Consider the following 14,429-nt stretch of genomic DNA (forward strand, 5'->3'; position numbering starts at 1 on the left):
GCAAAGGTCCTAAGGCAGAACAAGCTTGAATGAAAAAAGGTCAGAGGTCAGGGATGCCACCTCATAATGGACAAGAATGGAAATGGTACAAGATGAAGTCAGAGAGGCAGAAAGGATAAAAGCCATAGAGGGTTTTATCACAAAAGAAGGAGAATGGGTTTGAGTTTCTGTGTGATGGAAAACTACACGCGCGTTTTAAGCAGACATGTATGACTGCTGTGTTAGAAAGCCTGCTTCAGCTGCTACGTGAAGAACGAGCGATAGTGGAGAAAGGCTGGAGCAGAAAGTCCAGTGTGGGGGCCCCTGCAGGAGTCTGGGTGTCTGGTAGTAGAGGATACAGACAGAAGTGGACACACTAGGACAGATGTGGAGGGTGGGGTCGACGAGACTGGTGTAGGACTGAAGTGGAGGGCAAGGGAAGGAAAGGAATCAAGTACAACCCTAGCTTTTAGGCTTGAAAAACTGGGCAGATGGTGCTTTCATTTGCTGAGATGGAGAAAATTGGAAGAGGAGGCGGTTTGCAGAGGTGGAAGGAAATCGAGTTTTGTCTTATACACGTTAACATGAAATGCCTAGTAAACATCTGTGTGTAGATGCCAAGTTGAACATATGATTCAGAAGCTCAGGAGAAAGATTGGAACTGGACAGAAATTTAGGAGTTATTGACACAGAGCTGCTGTTAAAGTCATAAGACTGAATGAAGCCACCTGAAAAGAACATGTGTGAATGGAGAAAGGGGGCCGGGGCAGAGCTCGGTGGCACTCTAGTTTTTACATTGTCAGCAGAGGAAGAAAAACACCTATGGACGTGGGGCAGGAGTGCCCAGTGAGACAGAAGGAAAATCAGGAAATACGACGTCTCAAACGTCAAGAAAACATGTTTAAAAGAGCGAAGGTGGGGTCAGCTCTGCTAAATGCTGCCGAGAGGTCACAGAAGATAAGAACACTAGATTTAGCAAAATGCTGCTCATGGCTGACCTCTATAAATGTCATCTCTGTGGAATGGTGAGTGTGGAAGCCTTACCGGAGGGGCTTGAGGAGGGTCTGTGAGGTGAGTAAGTGTAAAGGAGGACAATAACCACAATTAAATTAAGAAGCTTTGCTGTGAATAGAAGCAGAAAGATGAGGCGGTAGGTGGGAAGGAATCTGGGACCAATGGAAGATTTTTTAAAGAAGCAAATCTTACTCCCAATTCTATGCCCTATGGAAGTCCAAAGCCCTCATCGAGATTTCCACCATCCCTGGGAGGAAGCTGTGGTGATGGTGACGCAGATGTGTACAGGGGTATGTTGGGGGCAGGGAAAGGGATAGGAACGGTTACTTTATAACGGTTACCTCCGCCTCCGAGGTCTCAACATCCCATACACATGTGCACCATTTCTGTCGCCCACCATGCTAACATTCCACTGGGGTGGGGACAGGGGAGGGTCTCACCCAGCATTCAAGGTGGGTGGACTTTGTTGAAGGTTTGAGGATCAGAAGGAAGACTTGCACTGCCTGCTGTACAGCAAAACAACGAAAACACCTACATTAAATACTCCTACCCTTGAAAGTCCTCTCAGTTATCCTCCCACTGGATGGTTTTCACTGGCCCTCTGTCCTTCCACAGCACCCAGCCTTCTGCTCTCTGACTGGTTTCTCTCTCCTTCCTCTCGTTTTTTTCTCTTTTGTTCTTTCTAGCTTTTCTGTTCCCTCTCAGACAAAATACCCACACACACAAAACAAAACAAAAAGTGTGTGTGTGCGTGTGTTTGTGAAGATTGTTTCCTGTGGAGCTACACAGTCCTCTGTGTGGGGAGGGAGGAGTGCTGGGGGGCCCACTGATACCCAGACCCTTGCCTTTTGCTCCACACAACACAGTGGTCTTTCTAAAAGTAATTCTGGAGCCAGTTCTGAAAGTAATACATTTTCCATCTTGTTCCACATAAAACACCAGGCCAAGCACCCCCCTTAACAGGCTTTCAGCAGGCGCCAGCTCTGGCCTTCCCCCTTCAGTGACAGCATAAGAGCAGAGGCGGTATTCTGATTTAATTTCAACACAGCAGGGCCTTAATTAAGGTTTATTGAGTGGCATGATATGGCGCTGTTGTGTTGGGAGGATATTCACTGGTTTCTTCTAATCTTAGGGTCAAAATAAGTCACGACCTGGATTTACTATTAAGGACAGAGAAGTAGTCATTTATAATATCACAGATTTTCGGATCATGTTTGCTTATAGGTCCAAAACAGTTTTGCCCCCTTAAAATGTTTAGATCTCAGCATGCTACATTTATTCAATCTCTTTCTTTTTTCTCTAGGAATTTTACTCATAATATGTAAAAGACAGATAAATGAGATTTGGCCTTCTGTGGTCGCCAGAAACCTGCATCAGTCTGAGATCACCAGCCCCTTAGTTGAAGAATGGTAACTTATAAAATAATCAATGGCAAAGGTATTTGGACATACATGCTTCCCTAACTTTTCCAACTTTTTGCACTTCTGAAAAGGTTATTCAGAAAAAAATACATTTTAAAAAGAGTGGCAATCCATTCTGAGTGAAGAATTCAGTGTTTATATGCCGATGTTATTAAGACAAAGAGAAAGACGCAGGAGTCAGGGAAAGGTGCAACATGACTGAATCTTGTGTTCAAGGAGCTCTTTTCTTACAGGTTTCAGGTTTGTCATTGAAACACATTTGACCAAGAGGAGAAAGATTCAAAATCTTCTACCATCCTTAACCAGTTCACTCTTTATGTCTCCATAGACTTGACTGGAAGTATATTGGAACCCCAAACCAAACCCCCCACAGAGACAGCACTGCACGCACAAAGGCCCCAATCACAGTCCCTGGAGTTCCAGTTTAGTGCTGATAGCCCAGTAATATAGGAGAAGAGCGGGGAACTGACAATGAGCATACATCAACCACAAGTCTTGACTGGCTCCACAGGCCGGATCCCTGCCCACAAGGTACCCCTGCACCCCCTTCAAATTTAATCCTTGTCTTTTCCACTGGGAACAAAGTACATTTTCTTATATACAAAAACATTTCATCATGATGGAAGGAAAATAGTTCGATACTTTTCTGTTTTTGAAACTGATGTCTCTAAGTCCCTCAGTGTTACCATAGGCAACTGGGACTTCAATTTCAAATCATACACCCATGCATGCATGCACACACACAGGCAAAAATACTGGGAGTGGAAATAAATTATGCAGACAAAATTTCTTTTATGACTACTTTCTTCTCAAAAGGTGAGGATAAAATAATGCAAGAAAAAACTAGGTAGGTAAAAACAGTACTTTGTGCACTTGGGGCTAAATGTAACAGCACAGATACGGTGCAGAGAAGAGTTGAATCAGAAAAACAACATTGCTTCTTAATGCTCACCTGTACACGAGAAGTCATCCACGCGAATGTATCCTGGGACACAGTCACAGCGATATAACCCAGGCAGGTTGACACACACAGTATTGGCACGACAGTAATGCATCTTAGCTGCACACTCATCAATATCTGAAGGAGGAAAAAAAAGCAATATCACGGTTAGTTGAATGATTGAACCAGAGTGTAACCACCTTATAATGAAATTAGAAAAGGCGAATGCCCATTGAAGCCAAGAGAAAAAGCAAGATGCGTTCAACACAAAAGCTTAAGTGCAAGTTCAGCTGGTGCATTAGATCCCATCTTGAGCTGAAAGTATTTCTAGAAAGATGCACTGTGAGACACAACAGTTAAGAACCCAAGAAGAATGAAGACGGAATCTACTATTATTAGCCTCTCGCCAAGGAGGATGCTTGACTTAAATGTTCAAAAATTAAGGAGTTCTGTGTCCAGTGAGTTGATACCAATTAATATTTATTAGGTGTCCACTGTACGTGGTGTATCTTTTATCAGAGAGATCAGGGGAAGCCAGCCCCCCTCTGCTTGTGTGTCTTACTAAGACATGCTTTAATCCATCTGTCACAAAATGATGGTGTAGCCAGTTTCTCCCATGTTGTACTGTGAATACAGACAGGAGCTGTTGTCTAATGCAAATTAATGTCTTTTATCCCTGACCTGGAGATCCATCCTATGTGATAGAAAAAGGGGCTGATTCGACATAAAGATCTTATTCTCTTTGGAATGGAAGTCAGAGAATTACATGCTTTCTCATAAAAGTTCATGATAAGAATTAAAATAACCTACAAACTTAAGTACAGAGTTTAGTCTTTTCTGGAGGTTATGTTCTCAAAAATGGTTTTATGTTCATTTACTCAGACTGTTTATGAGCGACGGCCAGGGAGAGGGAGGGACACAAGCACAGATGGGAATCCAGGAGAGAAAGTGAGAGTTCTGGTTCTGATTCTGCTAGTCACTAGCCTACGACTTGCCATTAACTACTCTCAGTCCCAGAATCCTCATCAGTTTATCATGAAGTCAGTTCTGAACCTACTGCTCTGTATCATTAAATGATTATCTAATTTAATCCATATACAATTCCATGAGTGAAGGACAGCACTGCCCTCATTGTAAAGTCTAGAAATTGAGGCTTAGAGAAGTTAAACATCTGGCACAAGTCATCCTGTTAAGACAGGCTATACCTAGGATTTGAACTCAGAAGTCAATCTCTTATTTACCATGACTTACTTCACGAAAGCACCCTGAAAATGATTAGTCAAATATAGTATTACTATTAGGATAATCATTAAAGTCCTAATAGCCTTCATGTACAGAAATTGAGAATAAAAACAGCAATATTGACTCACTAGAAACCTCATTTATCTATTTATTTGAAAAGTAAAAGTAGATTGATTTATTTCCTAATAAAACACCCTGAAATAACATCAGATTCTTTTTAGTGCTAAAGATCTGTCAGCCTACAAATAAAAGTTATTGTGCAGTAATTGAGGTCCTAGAAGGAGACTCATAGCAAGACTTCCATAACTATGATATGAGAACAAAACACCAAAAATTAGTGAAATCATTCAGGCAATCAACAAAATGCTCTACCTGCACAATACCGTGTGCATTCAAAAATGATACAAGACAATGCATAATAAAAATAAATGAACAACATGAATATAAAAACTATATAATAAGATTACATCAAGCTAGGATATAAAGGGAACTCTCCCAGGAATTTGAGATAGAACAGCAACTGCACGTGAGCATGAGGTGTAGTTCAGATCTTTCTGGAAGTCAGGGCATTAGAATTCTCTAACTAGTTCGGTCCCAGAATCATTTTAGCATTTTGCTTCACAGAAGAGTAGATATCATGAAAGTCAAGAGGAAAAGATTCAGGAAAGGGGTAATTATCACTTTCATCACCTGCAGTTAAGAAGTTGAATAAGACAAAGAACTAACCACTGGATTTGGCAAGATGTTCACTGCTGACCTTGAACTCATAAGAGTAGTTTTGGGAAAGCAGTGGAGCAAAGCCTGACTGGAGCCAATTAAAGAGAGAACGGAAGATGAGGGAGCAGAGACAGAAAAACAGGGAAAACCTTCTGAGATATTTTCTCATAAACAAAAACGGGTTAGTAGCTCCAGCAAGACTTGTGTGGAGAGAGAGTCTTGCTTAAAGATGGAAAAGGTCACAGCATATTTGTACGCTGTTGGGAATGATCAATCCAAGTGATGAAAACCGATGGTATAGAAGAGAGAGGAGATCATTGCAGGAGAAGAGTCCTGGAAAAGGCAAGAGGAGCTGAGCTCCAGTACACAAATAGAGCAAGTCATCTTCAAAAGAAGGAAGCCAAGAGATAAACGAAGAGGTGGGGATAGGTTGGCACATTTAGTGGTGCGAAGATAAAGTAGCTCTCCTTTACTTGATTTTATCTTCTCAGTGAAATGAGAATAGAGGGTAACACCTGCAAATTAGGAGAGGGAGGTGGTACTGGATGTTTAAGGAGAGGGAGAAGGTATTAAAATAGTCATTTTGGAAAGAGGGAAAGAGAATTCACTAGGTTGTATAGGAGGGTGGCTGAGGAGCCACTTCTGATGTCAAGTGAGAGCAGTCAGCATGGCCTTGTGTGTTTCTCAAGTCTCAGTCAGCTATTTGGGGCAAGTGCAGGGTAATTGGAAAGTTAGGTGTAACCAGAGATGAGTTTTTAGGCAAATATGATGGGAAAAAAAGACACAGGGAATTGAGGGGTAAGGAAAAAGGTAATGATAATGAAGTGCCAAGGAACCTCAGCCCTTAAGGAGAGAAGGGAGGACATGAAGAGGGAGGCAGACAGTTGAAATGGACTGGATATTATGTTGGGCACTGTGCTGCGCTGCCCAGATCTCTCTTCAGAACTAAAGAACTTAATCCCCCAGCTAATGGGAGTACTGCCTGCTAACAATCTTCAGCTGTTAGCCTTTTAGGGACATTGTCCTTAGCTGAAGAGAGATGTCTCACCCACAGTCACACTCCCATCCTGAGGGCAACCTACAGTGAAGACTGGTTCTCCCTTAACCTAGGTTCAGAGCACTCAGTGGGATTGACCTAATTTCTCCCTCTGCCCAATCCTATATGCTTTCCTTCCCCAACAGGCGTTCATCCCTATAGCACCCCCTAACAATCTTCCTGCATGCGATCTCCATCTCAGAGTTTGCTTCCTTGGGAACCTAAACTGCAGCAGGAATCCTAATGGAGACAAGGAATTATTATAGGGAGGGTACTAGAGTGCATGAGCCGGAAAGCTCGGAGATGGAGTTATAGAGTGGTGGGCTTGACATTAAGATTTTGGAGATGATTTAGTTATTGTTGATTACAAGGTCTTTCATGTGACTACGGGAGAGTGGAAGAACAGATCATTATAAGCGAGAGGTTGGGAACACCAGGAGAGGCCGGGTATTGAGGGGGCTAGTTGGCATTAGTGTTGTTCATCAAATATTACCAGTTTTCCTCCTTCTGGGCCCATAATACAATTGTACTTCCCCATCCTCTTCAACGTTAGGCATGGTTATATGACTGAGCATGGACTCTGAGCAGAAGCATACACCTCTAGGTGGAAAGATTAAGAGCCAGCATCTGGCTAACCACATTTTGTTCTTCCTGCCTTGGAAATCATGGAGCACAGAGACAGTCACTCTTTCAGCCTGAGTCTCTGAGTGAGGAGCAAGCAACCAGATAAACATGACGAACATGTTGCAGGAGCTGGAGATACGCTTTTATTAATTGACGCCATTGAGCCTACCCAACTAGTACAGAGGACGACTATGAAGGCATCTCAAAGAAGGAGATTATTAAGCTTGATCTGGAAAGATGAACAGGAATTCACCAGGTAGAGAATGGAGGTGGGACAACAGACGGAAAATTATAGAGGCTAAACATTTTTGTCTCTGCAGAGTTAGGAAGGGAGAGAATCATTTAATTGTGCACATTCGAAGAACGTTAATTAGCCCTCCACTAAGTGCTGAGGCAGAGTGATGAACAAATGCCATCCTGGACCTCACAGCCAGCCAAGACATTGAGCGAAACTTGTAAGTTCTACCAAGAATGTGAGACCTTTTAACAAGGGGATCAGACCTAGTCTGAGAAGGCCAGAGAAGGATTCCCTATGGAAGTGATGTTTCATCCGAGACATGAAATAGAAGTGAAACAGGAAAAGGGGAGAGGAATAACATCCCAGACAGAGATGAATGTTTGGGAAGAATTAGTTAGAGGAAGGAGATAAGCTCAAGTCAGATCCTGCTGGGCCTTGTAGGCCATATGAAGGAGTCTGGACTTTAATCAGGGTAGTGACCAGAAATCCAATTTCTGTTTTTAAAATATCACAGTGAAAGAATGGACTGGAGCAGGGCAAGCTGAAGGCGAAATCACGTTGGTATTTTGCTCACAGAGATACAGCCACACTGACTCCATTTCATTCTGCTAGGATGCTTGGCCATTCTCTAAGATGAGAAACTAGTCAGGACTTGCTTTAGAGGCAATTCAATCTTCAGCCTGTGGGCCACAGCTGCCGTCCAGGCTGCTGACCACAATGAATGTTTCCCTGTCATGCACCCTTGTCAGCTCCTCCCAGAGAGAAACTCCTAGCTTATTTCCCTTTGGCCACCAGATAACTGCTGAGAGGTGTCTGCCTCACCTAGATTTGAAGGAGTTACTTGGCTACAACAAGCTTATTTTCATTCAAATAGCCAAATCATCTCCTTGGTTCTAGGATTCCAAGGACCTGAATAAAAATATTTTCAAAAACCAGACAGTGGGATGGTTAGAAAACCCCAGTGAGAATTTCTCTATACATAGATTTATCCAATGCTACAAGTCACCCTGGACCCCATGGCCAGAATCCTTGCTGCTATGCTGATGTGTCTTTGAGTAGGTTTTGTTTTCAGTTCACACCATTGGTAATTTCAGCTCTCGCATATCCAATAATTTCCTGGTACCAGTCCAGAAAAAGCACCAAAATAAGGCAGAAAAGTTGACAAATATACCAGAAAATTAAACTATCACAATCTTATCTTTGTTGTTTATCCTCCATCATGCAACCTCCAGATATAAAAACTACTTCCTGGTGTAAATGATGAGGAGGGGAGAAAGAAAGTAGGGTGTTTGGAGTCATCCAGCTGGGTCCCTTGAGATAAGAGGATGGTAGAAAGGAAGAAACTGACAAATTCCCCAGTTTCAGGATGGGGATGGAGGATGGGGGATGGAGTGGCAACACATTTGCCAAAGAAAGATTGCATCTCCATCCTGGGGGAAAGGCACAACACTGCAGATAGTTTCAACAGGCCTCAAGAGTGCTTCAAAAGCAAATCTGATTATAGAGAGGATCAAAACAGAATTAACATTTTCAGAGAACTGGGATTTCCTGAGAAAACAATCTTGAGAAATAGTCAACAACTGAGATTTTTAAAATGAGCCTAGGACAAAGGTTGCTTTTTGTTCACATACAAAAGATTCTGAAAGGTAACAGATAATTACAAAAAAAAAAAACAAAAACAAAAACAGAACTCCCTAATGAAAGAATGAACTGATGCTCAGAGAGAAATTGAGTGGGCCCAAAGCAATGAGGATTCTAATCACAGCCCTGAAAAGCCATCTGACCTTTGCCCAGGTGGTCAGGGTGCTCTGCCTGAAGCACGTGACTCTCTCAAGCAAGGTCTCTTCCAGGGTGATATTCACCCAAGAGCCAGGAGGCAAGAAGAGGCTACGCCTGAGGCTGAACCTCACGGTGGGAGTTGAACACGCTCAGGAGTCCAGGCTCAAGCTAACGGGCTGAATGAGTCTAGGAAGCTTTCCTAAGACTTTTCCACAGTTAACCTGACTACTGGAAGGATAAATGGATAAAAGAACACACCATTAGGCGCAGGGTGATACCAAGATGCATAAGAAGCTAACAATAGATAAGCTCATAGGGTAAAACTAGGAATAGCCCCTGGCAGCTGGCTAATACTCAGCAAGTATCTGTCATTTCTACATATCAGACATGATGCTAGGTCCTCTACAGGTAGCATCTCATCACTCCATTTATTCCTCTTGACTACTGGAGGAGGTAGGTATCCCCATGTCATGATGAGGAAACTGAGGCTTAGAGATTATTAGGTCACTTGCCCCAGGCATAAAGTCAGTAAGCATAAGAGCCTGGGTTTGAATCCACACCGTCTGACTTCAGGGTTGGAGTTGTTTTCACTGTGCCAGATCAATAATGTTTTGCTCCTATGACTAGGTTAGATACACCTGATGCTGCCACAAAGTGCATGGAAACAGAGCTCCACATTCCATGTCTGTGTGCAATGCTGTTCATGACATTTGGTCTGGTATCACATTCTCTGTTAAAACAGCAATGCTACACCGTGCATCACTGCCACTATGGCTCTTTTAAATCAGTCCTAACACCTTCACACTTTAGGTGCCAGTGACCTTGGACCCCCAAACAGGTAGCAGCATTCTGGTCCCAGCTGGAACTCCCAGCTTGATACAATGTCTACTTCAGTTGCTTAAGACTATTGACTGCCTCCTGTAGGATTAGAAACTAGAGACAAAAAGGTCTGGATTTTTTATTAAATATTGTTCGAGAAACATCTATCAACCCCACTGCAGTATCTATCAGCTCCAGTATAATGGGGCTCCAATTGCGATTCATTCGTATAGATTGCTTGTCACATTTGAAATATTAGAGCTTGTCTTCTGGTGGTCTTTTGAGGTAACGAAAATACATGATTTATGTCCCTCCCCAGGATGCTGAAGCAGTTTGTTTTTGTTTTAAAAAGGTATACTTATAGACTTTAAAATGGAACTTGATGTGGAGTAATGATTCTTCACAAATCACCAGCCTCCATCTGCATAAGAGAGCTCAGAGCAAACACAGAGCCGAATTTGGCGTCTTCGTCATTTAAGTAGAGTGCAAGGTCTGGGGAGCAAAGATAAAAGTAAATGCAAAGAATTCGCTTAATAAAATGGTGTGACCTACTCAGACTTGTTCATAAGAATATCCTAGAAAAAAGCAACCCAGGAAAGATTGGACCCAGGGGTGGGGACAGAAATTATGTCCCACTCCCTGTGCACATTTAAAAAGGAAACAGAGTAGGGAAAGAAAGCCAATATTTACTGACACTGTGCTCTGTGCCAAGCACTGCGGACAGCTCATCTCATCATTCCCAACCATCCCATGGACTGGCATCAGAAACTACACATCAGGTACCTAGAATTTCAACCCAGGTCTCTGTGACTCCAAGGAGCATAGGTATGCCACTCTGCGGGACCAAGAGCACTGGATTGACAGTCATGAGTCAAGCTCTATTCCTGCTTTTTCAATTAGCCAACTGTAGTATTGGACAAGTCACTTTTCTTCTCTAGACCTCAGTTTTCCCATCTATAAAATGTGAGTGTTGGACCAGAAAGCACCTAAAGACCACCTTGGTTCTAAAATTCTTGACACATTCAAGTGTGTCTTTCCAATCATCATAAAAGCCTGCCCCAGATGCAGTTTCTCTTGGGCCACCCCCTCTCCTCGTATTTTGAGGAGCTTGCAGACACAAGTCCTGGAAAATACTATTAAGATGACCTGAGCCTTCACACTGTTCCTTGTTACTCGTGTCAACTGTGTTGGCATCTCCCCTGAAAACGAAGAGTAACTAGGACTAGCAAACAGATAGTCACACAAAAGCACAGCTCTGGGCATGTTCTCCATGGACTAGAAAGATAACTTGCAGAGCAGTTCTACCAGACTTTACTCCTGACTTTGCAGAAATCATGATTTACAAAAACATGGTGGCACTGGCCAGTCAGTTGTTATATTAGAGCTATCGATACTCTCCATCTGTGTCGTACTGGATATTTTTTAAAGTGAAGGCCTATATGATCTCTGATTTGAACTTATAAAAATCCAGTGAGGCTGACACGATGTGAATCATTACGCTCTTTTTCACATGAGAAAATAAAGGCCCAGAAAAGAATTCTGATTTGCCCAAAGGCACACGGATAATCACTGAGCTGGTAACAGAATCACAGTCTTCTAGCTCTAGAATTAGTGCTTCATCCAATGTTCTGTGCTTCTCTGTAATTATAGTTCTCTTCCTAAAGCAAGAGGAGAGAAATTAAATGCCTATAGAATCTAGGAATATAAACCAAATGCCTATAGAAGCCAGGTAGAAGATATACATGCAAAATATGTTCCATCCACAAAGAAATGAGGTGCCTCTTATTTTTCTTAAAATATAAACATCTCTCTCTCCCTTTCTATTTCTCTCTTTCATTTTCCTACTTCCAAGAACAAGAAATGGTTTTCTCTGATAAGGGAAAAACCACAGTGCAAAGCCAACAATACCTGGAGAGTAACACTGAACCTCAGTGGTGGAAAGACGATAGGAAGAGTTTGAGCCGTGGAAAACTAGAATTCTAGTCAAATAATGCCATGAGGGAGTACTGAGAGAAATCACTTATATAGCACCCCCTGTATGCTGGATACATTTTAAGTGCTGTACATGTATTAACTCATTTAATACTCACAACGGCTTTATGAGGTATATACTATAATCTTCCTCACTTTACAGATGAGAAATTAGAGGCACAGAAATGTACAGTGAATTGTCTAAGGTCACACAGCCTGGAGGTGGACCTGCACTGCCAGGACACGAATTCAGGCAGCCTGGCTCCAGGCTCTGCACCCTTCACTCTGCAGTACTGCCTCTCAGGGACTGTGGGCTAGATCTCTGATCTTTCTAGAGAAGTTGAAAATCCTAGCATTAATTTAACTTTTTTAAGTATTGGCTCCATTTTCTTCCAAACATTTTGAACCAAGCAAAACATATCTGCCTATCAGATTCAATCCACGGATGTCTGTGCCTTAAAGCATGTTATCACAAGAAGCTTTAGTGGGCAGAGAGAGAGATGAAAGGATGGAAGGGAGCAAGGAAGGGAAAGAGGGGAAGAAGGAAGGAGGGAGGGAGGGAGATGGAGAAGGAAGGAAGAAAGGAAGGGAGAGAAATAAAGGGAAGGGACAGGACAGGAATGGAAGAGAATGGAAGGCAAAGAAAAGAGAAAGGAAGATGAGAAAAGAAAAGAGAAAAATTAAAGACAACCTAAGAAGGTGCCTAGATAACCTCTATGGACTGAATTGTGTCCCCCCCCAAATCCACATGTTGACGCCCTAACTCCCCAATGTGACCCTGTTTAGAGATGGAGCCTTTGGGGGATAATTAAGATAAGGTCATGAGAGTGGTGCCCTCATGATGAGATTAGTGTCCTTATTAAAAAAGACACGAAAGAGCTTGCTTTCTCTCTCTGCCACATGAGGACACAGGGCGAAGGCAGCCATCTGCAAGCCAGGAAGAGAGCCTTCGCCAGAACCCAACCGTGCTGGCACCCTGATCTCAGACTTCCAGCCTCCAGAACTGTGAGTAAATAAATTTCTGTTGCTTAAGCCATTCTGTCTATAGTATTTGTTACGGCAGCCCCAGCTGATTAATACAATAACCCTTTAAATTTCTCCATTGCCTAGTGAAATGGATTTTTACATCAGCTTCTAAGATAAGTGTCAAACAAACATGTTGCCTGCCAGATCAAATATTTGCAGATTAAAAATTCAAATAACCTTTTGGTCATTCTATGCATAGTAAAGATGTCTTCTTAGACAGGGTTAAATACAACATAAGGTAGAAGTTAGATTGTTGGATTTATGGCATTTTAAAAGTACTTTCCTATAGCTATGTCAGATATTTGGAAATTCATACTAAGACGTTTTTGTCCTTGCCGGTTCAATTTCAGAATCAGACACTGTCACAAAGTAACACATCTCTTTGTGCCATTGGGAATCACAGCTTACCAATTTTTAGTTAACATTGGAAAAGCACTGTAAGATACCACCCTATGACTTTTTTCCCAGCCTGGCATTTCTGATTTTTGAGAGGGTCCATAAACTGATGCTCAGTGTCTGCAAGAAAAGAAGCACACTGAGCAACAGGTAATTAATTCAGTTGTGGCCTCAGGCTGTGCCCCAGCCTATCTGAATTTATCGGCGTTTGAACTCGACTTCAGCCAATGTACCAACAAAACCAATGAATCCTTCCAGAAAACTCCAAGGGTTCCTCATGAGTTATGAGTCAGCTGGACTAATCAAAGAACACACTGGAAATGTAGATGCTACAATGGTCTCTTGTCAAACCTATAATTAGGAAAGCAAATTCAAGAGGTATTGAAAGACTGCTGGATTCCACAGGCAGTAAAGATTCCAAAGGTCAATGGGATGTGGTCCCTGTCTTCTGGCTTTTATGCTAAGTGGGAAAAGCCAGACCATACGGAACCTGTCCTAATCCAGCAGAGCAGTCCCATGAACGTGAACCTTGTTAGGGCAATCCAAGCTCCACTAGAAAACAAAGTGGCTAACTCCACCAAAGGGGATTGGGGAAGGATTCACCCAGAAGATACTTGTTTTGAGTCTTGAGAAGGCAAGTAGATGCCTTTATAACACGTTGGCGGCCTTCCCTTATCACTTTGATTGAATTGAGCAGCATCTTTTTGCCCCCAGCTTTACTGAGATATAATTGACATACATCATTGTATAAATTTAAGGTGTGCAACGTGTAAATTTGATACACTTGTATATTGCAAAATGATTACCACCATAGTCTTAGCTAGCACCTCCATCACATCACATAACTACCATCTCTCTTTTTGTGGTGAGGAAATTTAAGATCTACTCTTTTAGCAACTTTCAAATATCTAATACAGTATTATTAACTATAATCACCATGCTGCATATTAGATCCCCAGAAATTATTCATCTTGTAACAGAAAGCTGTACTCTTTGACCATCAGCAAATTAATGGATAAAAATGTAATATATATATGTGACATATATATACACACACACATGCACACACAATGGAATATCATTCAGCCATGAGAAAGAAATCCTACCATTTGTGACAATATGAATGGACACTGAGGGCATCATGCTAAGTGGGATAAGTCAGACAGAGAAAGATAGTACTGTTTGCTCTCAATTACATGTGGAATCTAAAAAAACCAACTCATAGAA

At 42.1% G+C, this 14,429-nt stretch overlaps 1 protein-coding gene across 3 annotated transcripts in view; it reads right to left on the minus strand.

Moving 5' to 3' along the window:
* NELL1 (neural EGFL like 1) overlaps positions 1-14,429 on the minus strand; it is a 746,684-nt gene that overhangs the window by 386,951 nt on the left and 345,304 nt on the right. For all 3 annotated transcript variants that reach the window (XM_004418527.3, XM_087433086.1, XM_004418526.3), the window contains exon 13: positions 3,367-3,492. In XM_004418527.3, the coding sequence (XP_004418584.1) occupies positions 3,367-3,492 (126 nt within the window). The remainder of the gene's footprint in view (positions 1-3,366; positions 3,493-14,429) is intronic.

The sequence above is a fragment of the Ceratotherium simum genome, chromosome 7 (assembly GCF_057802395.1).
Source record: "Ceratotherium simum simum isolate JZ-2026a chromosome 7, ASM5780239v1, whole genome shotgun sequence".
Taxonomy (NCBI): domain Eukaryota; kingdom Metazoa; phylum Chordata; class Mammalia; order Perissodactyla; family Rhinocerotidae; genus Ceratotherium; species Ceratotherium simum.